The following is a 19930-nucleotide window of genomic DNA, read 5'->3' as shown; positions in this document are numbered from 1 at the left end:
CATTTAGGGCCCTTTCACACGGAACGCAGTTGGCTGCATTTTGAATTGCACTCCAACTGCATAGACAGCCCAAAATCAAGGTAATCCTATGGGCATAGTTCACATCATTGCAGTGCAGTTCAGCGCAGTTAAAAAAAAGTAGAGCATGCTGCATGCAAATGCAGGTAACACGCTACAAATGCACTGCACCGCACCCCTTTGAGCCAAGAAAGTCACGCTTAAAGATGTATGGAAAAATGCACTGCAACGCAGTGCTAAACGCAGCACAAAACACATGCAAAGCGCATTAAAGCGTGTGTCAAGTGCGCTTCAAATTCATACAAGCAGTCAGAAACACTCGGGTGCAGTTTCTGGTGTAAATGGGCTCTGTGTTCATGTGCACCATAATCCTTGTTTTCTGTGTGCAGTTTTACATGCATTTGTAATGCATTTGCAGTGCATTTTTGTCACGTTTTCAGTGCATTTTTAGGCATTATTTACAATTTTTTTTAAATGGAGTTGCATTTACATGTATTTGTGATGCGTTCATGTGCATTTACATGTGTTTATGTGCATTCCAGTACTTTTATGTGTGAAAAAATTGCAGCATGCTGAACTTTCTTTAAATATACATGAAAGCACCACAATGGTATAAACTAGACTTATTTAAATACTTTTTTTTTTTTTTGCATTTGTGTTTTGGCTGCATCCATTGTAAACATGCCCTAAAAAACGCATGTATACTCAAATGTGGAAATGCACAGCTAAACGCAAGGCTTGTAGTGTGAGCTAGCCTTACATTTTTTTTTTTTATGGTATGTATTTGTGTGCTGGTTGTGTAGTTCTGGTAACATGGTGCTTAGCATAAATCTGAAATCACAAAAGCTTAGCTATCCAGCCATCCTGCTGAGTTGTGAGTGTGAGAAGGGAGGGTGGGGGGGAGGAGGCTGTCTTTTTGCCTATTTAAAAAAAAAAAAGATCCTCCCCTTTCATCGTCACTGAAGCCTCATGTAACCAGGAAGTTTAAAAAAAGTGGATCAACTGTAACACAGGACTGCAACACTGTCAATGTCACACCATTTGCTATATCTTTAATGCAACTCTACATTTTACAGTACAAAAGTATTACTGAAATCATGATTGTTTTCCAGGAAGGGATATCGCCTCTTCTTCAAGAACAAAGGAATCCGTAACTCAACCCAACTGACCACCAGCTCTGCCATCATTCTGTAAGTGATACAGTAACTGCCAGTATTTGCTTTCTAAGCTATTTTAGGAATATATTTGTTTTCACAGGTCTATGTTTTAATGTAGTTTAGATGCATAACTATCAGAGTATTAAGTAGTTCCTTGTTCATTAGTGTTCTTAAAGCTGGCTACACAATACGCAATGCTTGCAAGCAATGCCTTTGTTAGTGTGACTGTGTATATGTGAATATGACATATATATAGTGTCAGCAAAGGATCAGTAACAGGCTGCATTCACACCTTAGCGTTCCGGTAACGTGTTGTGGAAATGCACATTTCCGCTCAGCATTCCCGGGAAACACGTGAAAAATGCGCTAAAACGCGCATAATGCTTGCGGTGCCATTATTTCTTAATTGCGACCCAAATGCGGGTAGAACACACAAAGCTTACTGATAAATAAACATGCACAAGCTACTTTGTCACGCATAAGACAGAACATTCAAGTGAAGGGGCTGTCCTATGCTGCTGCGTGAAAAAAGGGCAAAATATGTAAAAAACCGTGCCACACAAGTGTGAATAGGGCTTTAGTATTAAGCAAATTATAAAAAGTTAAAGCGGAGTTCCACCCAAAAGTGGAACTTCCGCTTTAAGCACTCCTCGCCCCCTTACATGCCACATTTGGAATGTTATTTTTTTGGGGGGAGTGGGTGCTTAGATTTGAGTGGGACTTCCTGTCCCACTTCCTGCTTCCGCCTAGGTGACTTTTCTCTCCCTAGGCGGCCCCTCCCACAGGTCCCAGACATCACAGGTCCCAAAAGATTGCCTGTCCACTGGGAGAGCGCAATGCGACTCATTCATGCGCAGTACGCACCCGGCCACGAAGCCGTAAGCTGTCATGGCTGGGTGCCCACAGTTTCAATGGAGGCGCCGCAGAGAGGAGGGGGAGAGGAACGAGGCTTCGTGCGGCCGCAATGCTGGACAGTGGAACAGGTAAGTGTCTGTTTATTAAATGTCAGCAGCTAAACTTTTTGTAGCTGCTGACTTTTAATAAAAAAAGGCTGGATCTCCACTTTGAAGGAGAAATCCAGCCTGAGCTTGTTGAAGTCCGCTCTCTGCTAACGTCACTGGAATCAGTCCAGGCACCGCATCATCACAATAAAGTATGGATCCGCCAGGTGCCTGGACTGATGCCTGTCTCAGCCTCTCAGCGAGCCGCTGAGAGACTGAGACGGCCGCTCACCGCCCCTCCACAGCTCAGTGCTCCAGTGAGCATGGAGGAGCACTGCTGATTGACAGTCAGCAGCTCTCCTTTCCGGGAGCTGTGAGAACTGAGCCATCAGCGGTGTTCGATGTCTCAATTCTTAGTGTAGAGATGCAGGGAGACATATGCAGCATCAGTCTCATGCTGCATCCACCTAGGTAAGTGTAAAAGGATGGGGGGGGGCCCTTACTTCTCTTTTAACACAGAGTCAGTCAGATCAGGATAAGGCCTAATGCACACAGAGGGGTTTATTTACTAAAGGCAAATCCACAGTGCACTGCAAGTGAACTTGTTAGTGCAGTCGCTGTAGATCTGAGAGGGACATGCAAGGAAAAAATTATTTTTGCTTGCACATAATTGGACGATAGAAATCAGCAGAGCTTCCCCTCATTTCAGATCTTCCCCTCCGATCTACAGCAACTGCACTTCCAAGTACACTTCCAAGTGTGGATTTGCCTTTAGTAAAGCAACCCAAGAGTGTTTCTAGCAGGAAAAAGTTACTTAAAAAAACACGCCTAAAACCACGCTTTTCACATATGTTTAGGCCAGGGGTGTGAAACTCAATTTCATCGTAGGCCGCATCAGCATTATGATTGCCCTCAAAAGGGCCAGTTGTATCTGTAAGATTAGGTGTCCAGCGCATCCCCTCCCCTTACATTAGATGTCAAGAGCTACCCCACCATCAGAAGTTGAGTCCCCCACTCTCCCTTCCATCACAGTGCACCCCCCTTTCCTTATGATGCTGCTGGGAAGAAATTGGATGCATTGTTTGAAAGCAGAAAGTAAGGGTCTGGAGGAGGACGGGAGGAGGGCTGGAGCTCTCCTGCAGCTGCAGGAGAGGTGCGAGGGTCACATGAAGTGGCCTGGAGGGCCGAATTTGGCCCGCGGGCCTTGCGTTTGACACCTATGGTTTAGGCGCATCAAGTGTTTCAGCATAAATAGATTCCATTGGCCAGAATATTAATTCAATTATGACCAGCTAAACACGTCTAGCTTTTAAATGCATTTAGACGCTTTTATTCTCATGAAGCGTTTTTCTGCTGAAATGAGTACAATGAACTTCCTCTACCCCCTCTCTTACACAATTGTATATAGTTTATTAATATTCTGAAAAGGGGCTTTACTACCACTTTAACTCCAAATAGGGATGGGAAGTAAAGGCTTTTAAAGCATCACCTATAGAGTTTTTTGTGTACCATCGTTTTTTGCTATATCATGGGCGCACCAAATTTTAAGACTTGACATATTTGGTATCTGTTTACTTGACGCAATCCTGTCTTTTAAATTTCACCAAAAATTGTGTACTACATTTTGTTTGGATGCACTTAAATTCTTTTAATTCTTTTTTTCCTTAAGGCCCCTTTCACACGGACGAACCGTTCAGGTCCGCCTGTCACTTTTTAAGTGGACCTGAACGGTAGCTCCATGCAGGTCTATGGAGCAACGGATATCAGCGGTGACCATGTCCGCTGACATCAGACGTATGGCGATACATTCGCATTCGTCCTGGCGGATCGGATCGGATGAGATCTGATGAAAACATGCTGACCATTTTCGTCCGATCCCTCCATAGGAATCAGCGGCGCTCTGACAGGTCCCTCCCCGCTCAGTGAGCAGAGACGGACCTGTCATTTGCCGGCTCAGTGGAGATCAATGGAGAGATCTCCTGCTGAGCTAGCGAACTCTGCTGAGCAGATCCGCCTTGTGAGAATGAGACATAAAACATAAGTTTGATAAACATTTGTACAAATATCGTGCAATGTAAAAAATTGCAATTGCAGCAGGGCCTCTGCTTTCAGAAAGTATATAATTTTACGGGGGATTTAGCAATTTTATGTCCAAAAATGCATGTTTTTACACGTGTGCAAAAAAAAAAAAAAAAAAAAAGATTATTCAAGAGTAAAAGTACTTAAAGAGGAATTCCCACTAAAAAAAAAAAAATTAAAAGTCAGCAGCTACAAATACTGCAGCTGCTGACTTTTAATAATCGGACACTTACCTGTCTCAGGGTCCAGCAATGCGGGGGATAGAAGCTCTGCTCATCTCCCCCTCCGTTCGGCGGCGCCGGCATTGCAACTGTGGGAGCTCGGCTGTGGCTTTACAGCCGGGCACCCACTGCGCATGCGTGAGCAGCGCCGCGCGCTGTGATTGGCCACGTAATCATATGGGACCTGTCATGTGTCCCATATGATTGACAAGAGGGAGGGGGCAGAGCTGATCCCTTCCTGTGCCGAGGGGAAGTGATGTCACCAGCCCAGGCACTGAAGGAGGCAGACTACGAGGGACCCCCTAGCAACAGGCATTTAGAGGTGAGTAAAAAAAAAAATTTTTCCAAATTTTTTTTTTTTTTAGGCACATTTATGCATTCTTTTTTTTTTTGGGTGGAACACCACTTTAATGTACTTTAATAGAGAATTCTCAATAATTGGTGTGAAATGTATCTGTCACTTTTTTTGCAGTCTTCTTGTATTTTGTATGTTGTACAAACTGGTATAGCTTAGATTTCAGTGCATTAACTACCGCTATATATATTTTTTTTTTGCACATTTCTATCTAATCATCTTCTTCTTTTTTTTTTCTCTCCTAGTGCAACCGACAACTTCTGTGTACTGGGCGAGCTGTGACATGCCCGTGTTGTCGCACATAGACAATGAGAGATGGAGAATCTTCTGGACCCCCAGTGGGAGGGAAATGGCACAGAGGAACCAGCCTCTCCTATTCTGCATATTGCAGGCAACAGGCTTATCCTGGATGTTTACCTGGATGGCTGCAAGAGGTTCCTGCAGGTGACAGAGGGACAAAAAAGTGCTCTGGTGGAAGTGGAATTTCTTGCATTGAGCACCAATGATGAGATGATAACATCAGCAGTGACAGCTCTGCCTATGTTCAGTAGGCTTAGATCCTTAACATTGAAAGGTACGGGAATTCAAATTGACAATTTATTTGCATGTTGTTTTCTCTTTTCTCCAGATATGTAATAGAAATTTTACTTTTATAGACTGTAAAATTTTATTACATGCATGACTACACAGCTTAGCAGGACAAAACACACGTGTTCAATACACTTCTCAAAATGATGTGGTATTCTTTGGCTCTATTTTCAATGAATAATGCCACAATAATTTACGTTTACAATAAGGTATGTTCCGAAACCACTGCTATATAGATCATTTGATTAACATATCTGCATACAATCTATTATACTCTTAAATTATTGCAATGTAATATATCGATTGGCTTCAGTACAACCAGCCTTTCTGGCTTTTTTCGTATGATCACTGCCACCAGCTATAGCCAGCAGCAATGATCATTGTATTCTGATGGTGGGGAAATATTCTGCTGTCAGAATACAATAGAACAGCAGGAGGGATTCCCCATCAACACTGACTCTGTAGATGGGGAAATCAAGTTATTTTCCTACACTTCAACCCGTGGTTGAAAAGAAAATTGCATAATGTATGGCCAGCCTTAGCCAGAGGTTGTCTATAGATTTTCAAAGAAATTTGATATGTATGATTGGTGTCGCCCTCCTAATTTGAGCAACCCCTTTCATTTTTTTATTACTCCACCACTTTCCATAAGTTGTTACATTAGATATTTAAATATTTTACTAGTTATACCATTATAGCTCATAAAAGACTGATTTGACAGAGTTACCAGGGGATATTTTTTATTGCTACATATGGTATATGATAACCATATATCTGTACAGTATATTGCTTAGTTTATGTTCCGTGGCTTACGCATGCGTTTGCAAATGCGTGTGGAATAAACCCCTGTTTTTAACGCATACTGTTAGACAGGTCAATTTGGTTGTCTGTGAGCTGGTGGTAAGTAGGCTTGGAATTTTTTCCTGGGCATTCCCCAGGCTTTGTTTGCATCTGTTTGTAGCCCTCCAAAGCCGCTTACTGCCATAGCCAGCTATAAATGAAGGCGGTGGCAAGTTTTTTGAGATCATGTTGGTGTGTGTATTGGTCCAGCAACGCACCAGCACCTTTGCAGCCATAGTACTATCTGCTGGGTGTTTGGTGTGCTCCTGTACCTTTAAGAAGGGGTGGGCTGCCCTTCAGTCCACCTGCCTGCATTTATCCATCAGAATGCATGTGCCTCCACTGTGGGGACACTCATATTTTAGTGTTAGGACCACAGATATCAGGGTGCCGTGACGAGGCTCTGTGGCTTACGCATGCGTTTGCAAATGCGTGCGGACTAAACCCCTGTTTTTAACGAATACTGTTAGACAGGTCAGTTTGGTTGTCTGCGAGCTGGTGGTAAGTAGGCTTGGAATTTTTTCCTGGGCATTCCCCAGGCTTTGTTTGCATATGTTTTGTTTGTGCATGCTGCGCAGTACCCTTTGACTAAATGTCCTGAATTTTATATGATAGATGCGCATTTTGGATTGTATATGCAGATGCAAATGTTGTGTAATGCCGCGTACACACGATCGAACTTTACGGCATACTTGGTCCGGCGTACCAGATTTCGTCGGACAATTCGATCGTGTGTGGGCTCCAGCGGACTTTGTTTTATCAAAAGTTTGACGGACCTAGATTTGAAACATGTTTCAAATCTATCCGACGGACTCGAGTCCGGTCGAAAAGTCCGCTCGTCTGTATGCTAGTCCGACGGACAAAAACCGACGCTAGGGCAGCTATTGGCTACTGGCTATGAACTTCCTTGTTTCAGTCCGGTCGTACGTCATCACGTACGAATCCGTCGGACTTTGGTTGATCGTGTGTAGGCAAGTCCGTTCATTCGGAAAGTCCGTCGTAAAGTCCGTCGAAAAGTCCGCCTGGCAAAGTATGCCGTAAAGTCCGGTCGTGTGTACGCGGCATTACTCTTATATGGGACTTGATAAAATTACCCTAAAAAGAAAAAAAATGGAGAAACCACTTGCTGTATAAAGATGAACATCCGCCTTGATTCTTTGGACATATTAGTGATTAGCTAGTTATATTAGTCAAAAATTAAAATGAATTCATCCAAGGGTCTGATTGTTCACAAATGATTGCATCCCCTTTGAATGCAGCTGGCATAGAATAATTTAACAAGGACAAATAAAAATCCTCATCCTCAAAAAAAAAAAAAAATATCTGCCACATATACAAGCTAAACAAAGTAATATAAATTTTACTAAAAAATGCCCTCGCACATTGCAGATTGTACAATTTATGCAAAGCGTTTAACAATACCAATAGGTGTATATAGTATAAGGGTCTGCATAAACAATGTAATAGTGTATATTTAGTCGTATGTTCAGTTGTTAGTAAATCTAAAGAAGATTGTATAACCAGACTTGACAATTATACTTCTTTTATTTAGTAATCACAACACAAATCTTTTGAATTTCATAGGTGGATACTTGCTGGATGAAAATTTAAGACGTCAGAATGGTTTGCTGTCCACCCTACCTCCAGACATCAGCCAGCTTTCCTTGCTGCAGCACTTGGATCTCAGCTTCAATAGCTTTACCGAATTACCGCTATGTGTCACTGCCCTTCCTTGCCTATCTACTCTGCATCTTGGCTACAACCAGCTTAGGAAGCTCCCAGATGACATTTGTGAGCTGAAAACATTGACTTCCCTCATAGCTATGTCCAACCAGCTAACTCATCTTCCTGCATTCATTGGACAGCTAAACAATATGGAAAAATTGAACCTGTCTAATAACAAGCTAGTATCTTTGCCAGATGAAATCGGCAACCTGGAGAGGTGTATCATACTGGATTTATCTGAGAACAATATCAAAAGTCTTCCAGACACTTTGTGTAAGTCTTAATGTCTGACTGTTGTCATATTAAAAGTGAACTCCATGCAGATATAAAGGACATATATTAATGCACTAATAAATAATTAAGGCTAAGTTCACACTTGCAAAAAATTATAACGCCGACACTAATGCCGCGTACACACCATCGGAATTTCCGACAACAAATGTTTGATGTGAGCTTGTTGTCGGAAGTTCCGACCATGTGTAGGCTCCATCGGACATTTCCAGTCGGATTTTCCGACAACAGATATTTGAGAGCTGGATCTCCAATTTTCCGACAACAAAATTAGTAAATTCCAAGTGTGTGTACACAATTCCGACGCACCAAATTCCACGCATGCTCGGAATCAAGCAGAAGAGCCGAACTGGCTATTGAACTTCATTTTTCTTGGCTCATCATATGCGTTGTACGTCACCGCGTTCTTGACGTTCTGAATGTCCGACAACATTTGTGCGACCGCGTGTATGCAAGACAAGTTTCAGCCAACATCCGTCGGAAATAAATCCACGGTTTGATTGTCGGAAAATCCGATCGTCTGTACGCGGCATAATAGTGTTAATGCACATTTTTGACGTGTTTAACACGTGTTCATTGCACATTAAAAGCACACCCTCAGACACCCTCCAAGTGTTTTTATTTATTAAGGGGGGAGTTTTTTTTTTTTACCCCACTTAATTTATTTGATAAATGCTTGTAAAATGCACTGTAAATGCTCTGTAAGTGCTACAGGTGCATATACAGTGTGTTACCATACACTTGCATAGAAGGAGTTGACAAGCTTTAACTCCTCCCAGACTTGATAGGTAGCTTAATTTTTGCCGCACAGTGACACAAAGTGATGCAAACGCTACATGTTTTTCAAATATGAAAGTTTCTGTCCTCTATATCCATATTATATATTGTGGGCTGCTTTGCCAGGAATTTGGGGATCAGCAAAAATGTGCTCCAAATGCCTGTTTCTAATGCCAGTGTAAACAAGTCCTAAATGTATTATGTTAATTCAACTAATGTAAGTAGCAGAATTTGACTTTGAATTGCCCCTTGCAATCCCTATGCAGCAGCACTGAGACCGGAATAGGTAGCAGCCATGCTAGGACCCAGTAAAGCTTTGTTGCATGAGAATGTGTTGACATTTTATAGGAGAGAGGTGAGGATTGACCTCAACAGTTCACTGTTCTTTCACTGTCAAGTGTGAAGGATGGGGATGGAGAGCCCACACTATTGCATTCCTTGCCCAACTCCGGGGCAGATAAAAAAAAATGATCCTTTGCAGTGGGGCTGTGCACTGCAAGTGTTATTAGCTTGTTTTGACTAGGGGAGAGTTGAAACCGTTTACTTATCTGATCCTCAGTTCCCAATACAGGCGGTGCTCCCCCATGATCGGTGGACTGTCCCTGAGCATCCCCACCTCCAGAGCAGGCCTTTGGATCCTGCTCTGGTCTTGATGACATCAGGATCCTGGACCGCTAGAGCATGGGGGTGCAGAAGCTGTGAGGACCAGTCTAGCTGCAGGTAGGTGTGGAGGAATGGGCAAGTACTGTATATTTCCTTTTTATTGTTCCCCTAGACATATATGAACAAATAACCCTTGCAGTGCAGGCACAGCCCCACTGCAAGCGATCGTTTTTAATTTGCCCGGAGTTGAGCTTTAACTCTATGTGGTGTCATTTATTTGGCTGTGGTATGTCAGGGGGCTGTGTAAATCTCAGGAATGGATGAACAGAAATTTGCAGGTAAAATAGCTTTATAATTATTTCATGTGTATATTTATCTATTTGCATCGAGTTCAGCCTTAAGCCCCAGTTTACATTATAACTTGCATGTGAATTGCACAGGAACCGCACTGTATTCTTGTGCAATTCACTTGTGATTCAGTGCAGTGCGAATTGAGCCCATTCATTCTGAATGGGCTTAAATCGCACCAAAAAACTGCAGGCACCTTTTTTTGGAGCAGCACCGCACCTGCATTGCGTGGCCATTTTGTACCATACGATCTGGTTCAGGCAAACTGCACTGCTCCTGCAATTCTTTTGGGGTGTCGTTGACGTTGTATTGACACCTGCAGCGGATCGCAAACACAGTGTGATTGCAATGCAGTGTGGGAAACACGCAGGGATCGCTGCTTTTCCCGCACCGCATATGTGTGAAAGTAGGCTAAAGGGTATATTAGAGGATAAGTTTGCCTTTTGGGAAAAAAATAATAAGTGCACATATATTTGCCGGAAATATTTTTTCCCTACGGCGCCTGGAACACATTTAACCTGTGATCAGTGGTATAGGGGTGCGATGCCAGACAAGCCCTGCAGCTTTCAGCCCATACCTGCACACGGGCTGGCTGTTTACAAGCTGCAGGGCTTGTGAATGAACTATAAGGGCCGCTCATCAGTGACCTCGTGGTCCATTCAGAACTACATGCCGTTATCAGCCAAAGGCTGGCGGTACTTGTAGTTCAAGTCATTCACAGGAAACTGTAACTAAGTGATTCAGCCGTGTGGGCAGAGCCCCGCATGGCAGATTTTTTTTTCAAAAGTGACTGCGGGCGCTGGGAGAAGATCCCTGGCTCACTGTCACTGGGAGGAACGGAGAGGCCACAGCTGCTGTAACATGTTCCAAAGGGTGAACTTATCCTTTAAGCCAAAACTGATATTTCCATTATTATGCCATATCACTTGCCCTGAGATTGGCTTCACCCAAAGACTGGGATGGGAGGTAAAAGTTTCAATATTACCTGGTTTACGGTACTTGCTCAGTGTCTATATACTGGTCGTGGTGAATCAGAGTGTTTATTGATTTCTCCAGTGGTCTGTAGCTCCACATGGGAATAAGAGATTGGGAGCTCCATGATGTGACACTTTTTTCCACCAGATATAGGTTTCCCCTACATGATGATCATCTGGTGGAGTCTGGGTTTCAAATGCTCATCTCTTGTCCGTTTCCAGTCCTTATATACGTTAGATACGAATACTACGTGTTTTATTCCCCTAACTGAATGTTTATCAGATTATTTTGTGATAGCTATGTAAGGCTTTTCATTTTTTTTTTCACTAAATACTTGATAAACTGGATTCTTATTATTATTTAGTAATAGCTGCTTACAGTGCTTGAAATCTTAATTCAGTATTTATGAAGTTTGGTTCAAAAAAGACAAAAATAGACTCTTGCTTTCTTCTTAGGTAATCTGATGTCCTTGGAGCAGCTTTATCTCTTCAGTAATGATCTTGTCTCTGTACCAGTGGGTCTGGCCAGTCTCCCTCATCTCACTCATCTGCATCTCCAGAACAATAAACTGCGCTCTGTACCCATAGAGATCACGCTCTGTTCTTGTGCACGGCTACAGGGTAATCCAATAGGGGAGCCTGAGCCCTCCTCTCCCACTGAAGGTATATGATTTTGTTTAGATTTATCATCTTCATAAGTGTACTTCACCTAGTTGAAATCATGGAAATAGTAGGTTGAATAAGGCAACCTAGGCTTTCTTAGCTATTTGTGGTACCCCAGATAAATTCCAGTCTTCTAAAGCTATCTGGGAGATATAATCTTTCCCATGTGTTCTGGATGTGTTTTGGGCCTTGCTTTTCTGCCTGCTCAGACCACCTCATAAAGGTCCTTTCAATTTGATGGAGAAAAGATAAACGCCAAGGTGCTTCCTGAACACCAAAACTCTGACAATGAACTCCAGGAAAGATATACTTTTTCAATTTCAAAGAGAAAAGGGTCTCTGTGGGAACTAATGTACTGTGTTTAAGGTTCACATAGCTAGAATCACTAGGATATCGATTATTCCAAAATTCAGCATAATAAATATGTGAAATATTATTTCTTCTGCATCTTACCCCATGTGAAGCGACTATGCACACAGCTATACTGGCCTTCTTTACTCTCTGTGCATGCACTGACCACTAATTATTGTGGTTGTTTGGATTTTTCATTGGAATCCATTTGCACATTCAGGATGTTGGCAGGTCTCAGCAGGTACACAAAATATATTTACATAAATTTATAGCATGGATATGCATATGTATTTTTCACTTTTAGCAGAATCCAGGGTGCTTGGATATGAAATAACACTAACTGCAAAGGCTTAGCAGAGCATCTTGTTACTATCAGTTTTGTTGTAAGGAAAAGCATAACAGTTCTTTTATAAAATCCCCACAGTAATGGTATGTGATGGTATGTAAAGCTGACACACATATTTTCTTTGTGTTTTTTGTTGGGAACCTTTCCTTGTTTTGGGGAAAGTATACATAGCTTGAAACCCCTTCAGTTTATTTTGTTTTTGCTGTCTGTGTCCCCACTGGGGAGATTTATCCTCTCTCTATTTGTCCTGGTGACCATTGTCACCATGACTGAAAGTAAGGGACAATTCAAAATGTTATGTCGTCACCAAAACAGGAATAGAGGGGAATTCTGTCAATGGGGACACTTGTTTTGATGACATTTGTCATTAGTGGGTGGGTTTTAATGCCCAGCTGCCACATATAAATGCATCTATGGGGCTCCACTATTGTGTGTTGCTCACTTCATGCTTCCAACATACTGATTGAGATGTCATCAACAGCTCCTCATCAACATTTACAATTGGAAGCCAATGGAACAGGCATAATGTAATCCCTTTGACAGCCAGGCACACTTGTCACATGATCAGGAAGGCAGCTTCCTAACAGTAAGATTGACTTAAAGGCCTGCTGGGAGGCGTGGACAAGGGGTTAAGAGAGAATTTCCCTTACTTTGAATAATAATAATAATTTTTTTTTACATAATCAATTTTTAATAAAGAATAAAGATTATAAGCTTCACAAACACAAGGTACAGCATGCACAGTTGGGGACAGGGGTAAGCAAAAAACACAAAATACAGGAGAAACAAGCAAGTCAAAAAAACAATAAGGGACAGTTCACACCATAGAAACGCAGTCCGGATGCGTTCCAGATGCTTTTCCGCATGCACGTTTTTGTGCACGTTTTTCATGCAGTCCAGTGCATTTTGCTCCCCTTTTTTTTTCCTTAACCTTAAGTAAGGACATGTAGGTTCCAGTGCATTTAGGTGCATTCCGGTGCTTTCCAGTGCGTTTTTTAATGCGTTTTACAGTGTTCTAGTAAAGTCCAGTGCAGAAAAATGCAGAATGTTCTACTTTTTTTTTTCTGAAACTGGAACACACTGGAACTGCAAGCACTGGTGTGAACTATGCCACTGAAAACCATATAACCTACTTTCCATATGTTTTTGAGGCAGAAAAAAAACACACTGCACTGCATGTGGTATGAACTGGCCCTAAGCATAGACAAGGTATTGGGAGGGGAGTACTCTTACTATGGAGTAGGGAAGAGTTAGCGGGATCTTTCCACACTCAGGTCTGATCAGGTAGTTTGTTTGACCCAGTGTTTTAGTCAGATAATACTCATGTGGTCAAACCGGCCCAGCAGATTGTAGGACCATCCTAATCCTGTCAGGGTACCTAACATGAGCTGGCTGCTGGAAAGCCATTTGACGGGGTTTTAACCATTCCCTACTTTACACAAAACTGAAAAAAAGATTTTGGTTTAGATATAGTTTAAAATGTTTGCTGACAAATGAAGAAAAATGAGCAAGGAAGAGATGCCTTTTACTGCGACCACTAACAGCATTTTATTTATTTTTGTATTCTGGAAGGGAACCCAGAGATAACCCACACAAACACATTTGTTAAGTTCTCATATGAATAAAAATTAATGTATGGTTGAATTGGACATCCAATTGACCAAAAATGAGTAGAATGTAATAAAACTGGAGCAGCCAGAATTTGGAGTAGGTGTGCATGGCAACCAAACAGTTTCTATCTTTTCAATTTCAAAGCTCAACTGAACAACCTGAAGACAGAATCTGATTGGTTGCCATCCACAGCTGCTTCAGATTCTCGCTGCTCCAGATTTGATAAATTCCTCCAATATTTTTTTTTTTTTTTTTAGAAACATGGCAGGAAGGAAATGTCACCAAAGTGTGAGATTATCCCACATTTGGCAGTTGTCACCAGAGCCAGGGTGCTGATTTGGAAGCATAGACATAAATAAATGCGTGAAAATGGGTTTGACACTTTTACACTCTACTAATAAGAAAGTTTTAAATTGAGATCCAATTCAAGATCATCTATAGTTAATGAGCATTTTAAGAAACAGTTACAGTACTGACTCGTACTAGTACTGATGACCAAGTGTATGAAACTATGCTGACGTACGTGTTTGCATTTGTTTAAGTTCCTGTATTTTAGAATAATGTACTAAATTACAGCTGAGGTTTACCTTTATGAATAGTGTTAACAGGTGATCTTTTTTTTTCTGCAGATGACATTGGTAGCGCAGAGATAAAAAAGATCTATGTGAAAGCTAATGAAAAAAGGTACATTTTACTATTCCTTGCCATTGTTGATCTGTATTGTAAATTGTTGACCAGGCAACTTGTTGCTTGGTTCTTAATACAACTGCCATCCATTTTTGCTATTTTGTTTTGACTTGTCAATTTTAAACAGTGTCCCGCCATCAGGCTGTGACCATGGAGGAGTCCTTGTTTTACAAATAAGGACTTATACCAAGAGTGTGAGAGGGCTCCCTTCAGCTCTCCCCATACCTACTTTTTTTTGTACATATCCCTTTGATTCTAAGACCCCTTTCACGCTGAGGCGGTTTTCAGGCGTTTTAGCACTAGAAATAGCCTCTAAATAACATCTGAATACCGCCTCCCATTCATTTCAGTGTGTCTTTTCCCACTGGGGCAGCACACTTGTGGGACGTTAGGAAAAGTCCTGCAACCTGCATCTTTGGGCTGGTTTGGGAGTGCTGTATACAGCACTCCCAAAACACCCTGCCCATTGAAATGAATAGGTAGCACATCCAAAGCGTCTGAAAAGTGCTTTGGAAGCGCTGCAACACGGGTGTTTTTAACCCCTTCTTTGGGGTAAAAGCACCCCGCTAGCAGCCGAAAAGCGCTGCTTGTTTTAGCGGCACTTTAGCGCTAACGCGGCCATGGCCCCAGTGTGAGAGGGGTCTAAGATGTTAGTTTAATGTCACTGACCCATGTTTAACAGCTGTATTGCAGGAGAATACAGCTGTTAAACATTTATGAGTGCTCCCCTCTGCTTTCACTCCCGCAGCCTTCTGATAATGCAAATCTAGAGCTGCTGCTGTTGTAATAGTGACTGCTCAGTTGTGCCACAATGAGCCACCTCTACTGTAGAAGTGGTCAACTTTAAAATTTTAGAGGGCCAACACTTCCAGAGGGTCGATGCAATGCATTTTCACACCTCCGTGCACAAAAATCACAGCCCTCCTGCATTTTTTGCAGCATATCACAATGCACATTGAATAAATTGGATTATAATAATCCCCAGCATGGGTGTCAGTGAGTGCAATAATATCCTCTAGCATGGGTGTCAGTGAATGCAATAATAACCCCCAGCATGGGTGTTAGTGAGTGCAGTAATAACCCCCCAGCATTGTTGTCAGATGACAAAATAGAAATCCCAAGCATTGGTGTCAGTGTATGCAATAAAAGTCCTGGCAGAGAAGAAGGCATCACAAAACAGTACATCACTGAGACTGAGAAGCCCAAATAAGAATGCCTTTGCCAGAAAGCATAAATAAGTTACCTTGCAAGCAGACCTAAATTGTGTTCTAACCCTAGGTTATCGTATGCCTGCACCCTGTTCCTGCAAAATGTTTGGAAACCTTGTCCCATACTTACCTAGCCTCATTTTTGAGCTTCTTTCAGCTGCCGGTTCCTGAGCACAGTCATGTTGGTAGGTCAAGTGAGCAATGTCAAATAGGGGGTTATTTACGGAAACTGTAGAGTGCAAAATCTGGTGCAGCTGTGAATAGAAACCACTCAGCTTCTAACTTTAGCTTATTTAAGTTTTGACAAAGAAACCTGTAAGCTGATTAGTTTCTCTGCAGAGCTGCACCAGATTTTGCACTCTCCAGGTTTAGTAAATCAACCCTAAAGTGTCAAAAGAGTCAGATAATCATTGGCTCTGCATGAACAAAGGTCCTGCCCCCTGCTGAGGGAGCCTGGATTTGCAGACAGGTAAGTATAAGACAACTTTTCTTTAGAGATTAGATTACAGACAGAGAGACTGTAAAAATAACAGTTTAGGTCTCCTTCAGCTCCTACTTTTATGTGCAACTATAGCATTAAGCATATGGCTAAATACAAAGTTCAGATACTTATATGTATGTTTACTGTTTAATCTGTTACAGCGAGTCTACTGTTAATTCTATATAGCTAGTCATGTGATTTGCAAATATCTGCCACATTGCACAGGCAGGTGACCCACTTATTACCTGCTATATCAAGACAACTCCTTTAAGCAGGCCATAAACAATGGGAATTTCCAACAGTTGATGAACTGGCTGAAGTCCGTTTAGTGGGTGACCCCGCCAGCCCCCTCCCACCCAACATTTTTTGAAAATTGTTGGGCTGAAAATTGTCAGCTAAACAGTGGCTGCATCCAATCAGATACAGCCGTGGTTTGAGTATTATGACAGCAATCACTAGTATCTGTCAGAATAGGATTCATCCATCCAAGCTGTTAGTGTTCATGAAGGAAATGTTTTTTTTCTTTTAGCCCACAGGTTGCCCAGTCACCTCACCACATACACCAGGTGTCATTGGTAAATAAATCAACTTTACCTCCTCTGTTCAATTAGTAAGGAGGTAACCCTGGAAGCTGAACAATTAAATAGTGGAGAGGTCCTCTCCGCTGTTCACTGTGGCAGGACTGAACAAAATTACCACTTTGGTGGCTGAAACAGTAAATATGTATGTATTGTCCAGTGGAGGTGGGTGAGCACACCAAGTTGTTCCTTAGAATACTGTATTTTGGAGTTTGGAAACTCATAGCTAGGAGGTGGATCCATACGGAACGGCTGACGTTGGGGATGTGGCTGAAAGTTGTGAATGTTGATGTTCCTCTCTAAGGTATAACATATGAAGCCAGGGGAGCTCCCAAGAAATTTAGGAGGGTCTGGTATAGAAGGGTTGACTCAAGGGAGACACTGGGAGAAGGAGAGACTCAGTAAAGGGTTGAGGGATGTGGAGTTATATATGTGTTACATGTTGATGGGACCAGCCTGGGGTAGGGGTGCAGACTTGGTGCGGAGATATACCTGAAGGAGAGACGCAATATTTTTTGTCCATGGTCGTTTGTATATAGTTATTTTAATGTAAAAAAAAAAAAAACAGGGTCACTGGAATACGGGGGGGGGGGGTTAGACTCCTACTGGGGTCGCTACTTCTCCTCTATAGGGGAGGCGGTTATGTGGACCAAATCAATGTGTACTATGTGTTATTCTTCATATATGATGTTTCACCTACCTGATACTCTATTTTTATGTTGTTTTTTGCTGAATAAAATTTTTTTTTGCAAAAAAAAAAAAAATGTATGTATTGTAGCTGTTTGCATGTCATTCTACACTAATAATAAACAATAATTTGCTTTTGTTTCCAGTTTTTTGGTTACACCAGAGGGATGCTGGGTATTCATACCTGGCGGCTTTCAGCTTTGTTTTCCTTCCGGAGCTGTGTCATATCCTATGAAAATTGGTTTTCAGATATTTCAGCCAGATTCACAGCATGTGAGACTTGGACATCATGATGTACTGCTCAGTAGCACCTTGGAGCTTCAGCCTCATGGCATCCAGTTCCATCAGGTAAGTCAGCTGTTTAGTTTTCTATGTCCTTGGGGTGTTGGTTTTCAATGTCCTTATGTGTCCTTGGGGTGCTTCTATAGAACAAGACTTTCCAAAATAAATCTCATATTTTCTATAAGTCTGAGAGGCTTGTCACTAATAATGGTTCATGCTTAGGTTAATAGTGTTTTTATTAGAGAGATTCATAATGTTGAAGGTATATGTGTAATTTATTGCTCAACAGGATGTCGAAATCACCATCCCCTTCACTTACCTGAAGCATGTGCGAAAACGAGAGGTGGTCATTAGGACTTTCAGCGACTCATCAGAAACATGGACAGATCTCAGCACTACAACAAAGGAAAAGTCAGTGCGTGAGGTGAGACAGCAGGCTGAACGAAGGTTGAAGTTCTTGTATTTGTGCACTGAAGACAGTGACTTATGACTTATTACAACTAGCTTCCTTTAGAGGAATATATGCAGTTGGAGCTGAGAAACCTGGGAACTCCATTGTGTTGATGAATGAGATACTACAACAATGATGATACTGGGAGTGTGATCCTCCCTGAAGATAGTGGGAAATGTGGAATACGATAGCCTTGAAAACAGGTTTCTGTGGCTTCTCCTGACTATATTAATACTAAAATCACTGTCTCCTCTACCCCCAAGACTTCATCAGCTTCCACTCTGTCTTCTCCCCTAAAAGTCGGCTTAAGTGAGGTGGCGCACCTGACCAAATTATGTGTCTCCAGCTAGATGGGAACTGTGTCTAGAACTTAGTTCAACTGTTCCCTGTACAGCCACTTCATCTTATGACTTTACATCCATTTGAGCTCATCTAAAAGACAAAATCTGATCTACATTTGTGGGGGTAGGAGGCTATATAGGTAGGTCAAGTGATATATGTGAACCCTCACCTTTGTGAAACAACCCATTCAGTTTAAAATAGAAATGAAAGGCAAAACATTTGTGCATACATATTTATGTAATAAAAATTATAAATACATTTTTTTTTCCCTTTCCTATAAGCGATCACATAATTTCTGTTCTCAGCTCCAGGGAGGAGAAACAGCAGCAAACTAACCTTCCCAGTAAATGGCTGTGCAGAGGGGCATGTCAGGACAAATCTGATCATTGGAAGGAAGCAAGCTAAGTTCCCAGCACAGCTTGAGAGCTGACCACTATGTTCTCTCCTACCTAGTATGGTCAATTTTTAATAGGAAAGCAGAGGGACTGGCAAGACACCAGGAATGTCACATAAAGGAAGCAATACAAAGAGAACAGGATACTTTTTCATACAAGTACATGGCACAGGAGGCACATATTAGGAAAATGAAATCTCGGATTTACATATTCTTTAATGCAGTGGTCCACAACCTTTTTGGCACTGGGGACTGGCTTTGTGGAAGAAAATTGTGCCAAGGCCTGGGTGGAGGGAGGGGGGATGCAGTTGCGGCAATGGCTGGTGTTAGCACTTCAATCATCATGACACCATGGCTGGTATGGTGTCAGAATGATTGAATACATTATTTCCATTATCACATTGTAATATAAAATGAAATAGTTCAGCTCACCATAATGCAGAATCAGTGGGAACCCTGAGCGTGTCACCTATCACTGTCGCCTACCAGCAGATTCAGCTTTTCACTTGCCACCAGACGCAGCTTTGCACTTGCCATGTCGCCTGCCTCCAGATGCAGCTTGTCACTTGCCACGTTACCTGCCACCACATGCAGCTTGTCACTTGCCATGTTACCTGCCACCAGAGGCAGATTGTCCCTCGCCACCTTGCCTGCCACCAGATGCAGCTTGTCACTTGCCACCTTGCCTGCCACCAGATGCAGCTTGTCACTTGCCACCTTGCCTGCCACCAGATGCAGCTTGTCACTTGCCACCTTGCCTGCCACCAGAGGCAGATTATCCTTTGCCACCTTGCCTGCCATCAGATGCGCATTGTCACTTGTCACATGACTTGCCACCAGATGCGGATTGTCACTTGCCAAGTGAGGGTGGAACAGCTGTGATGCTGTGCGGGCAGTGAGAGATTTCATCTCTCTGCTTGCCTGCCACACCT

At 42.3% G+C, this 19930-nt stretch overlaps 1 protein-coding gene across 2 annotated transcripts in view; it reads left to right on the top strand.

The window, feature by feature from the left end:
- Positions 1–976: 976 nt before the first annotated feature.
- Positions 977–19930, top strand: part of PIDD1 (p53-induced death domain protein 1) — a 69091-nt gene continuing 50137 nt past the window's right edge. For both annotated transcript variants that reach the window (XM_073604821.1, XM_073604820.1), the window contains exons 1-7: positions 977–1208; positions 5017–5345; positions 7784–8197; positions 11374–11580; positions 14518–14572; positions 17676–17877; positions 18101–18235. In XM_073604821.1, the coding sequence (XP_073460922.1) occupies positions 5087–5345; positions 7784–8197; positions 11374–11580; positions 14518–14572; positions 17676–17877; positions 18101–18235 (1272 nt within the window). In that variant the 5' untranslated portion in view covers positions 977–1208; positions 5017–5086. The remainder of the gene's footprint in view (positions 1209–5016; positions 5346–7783; positions 8198–11373; positions 11581–14517; positions 14573–17675; positions 17878–18100; positions 18236–19930) is intronic.

The sequence above is a fragment of the Aquarana catesbeiana genome, linkage group LG11, assembly GCF_042186555.1.
Source record: "Aquarana catesbeiana isolate 2022-GZ linkage group LG11, ASM4218655v1, whole genome shotgun sequence".
Classification (NCBI taxonomy): domain Eukaryota; kingdom Metazoa; phylum Chordata; class Amphibia; order Anura; family Ranidae; genus Aquarana; species Aquarana catesbeiana.
The sequence above is the reverse complement of the archived record's forward strand: the minus strand, read 5'-3'. Positions and strand labels throughout refer to the sequence as shown.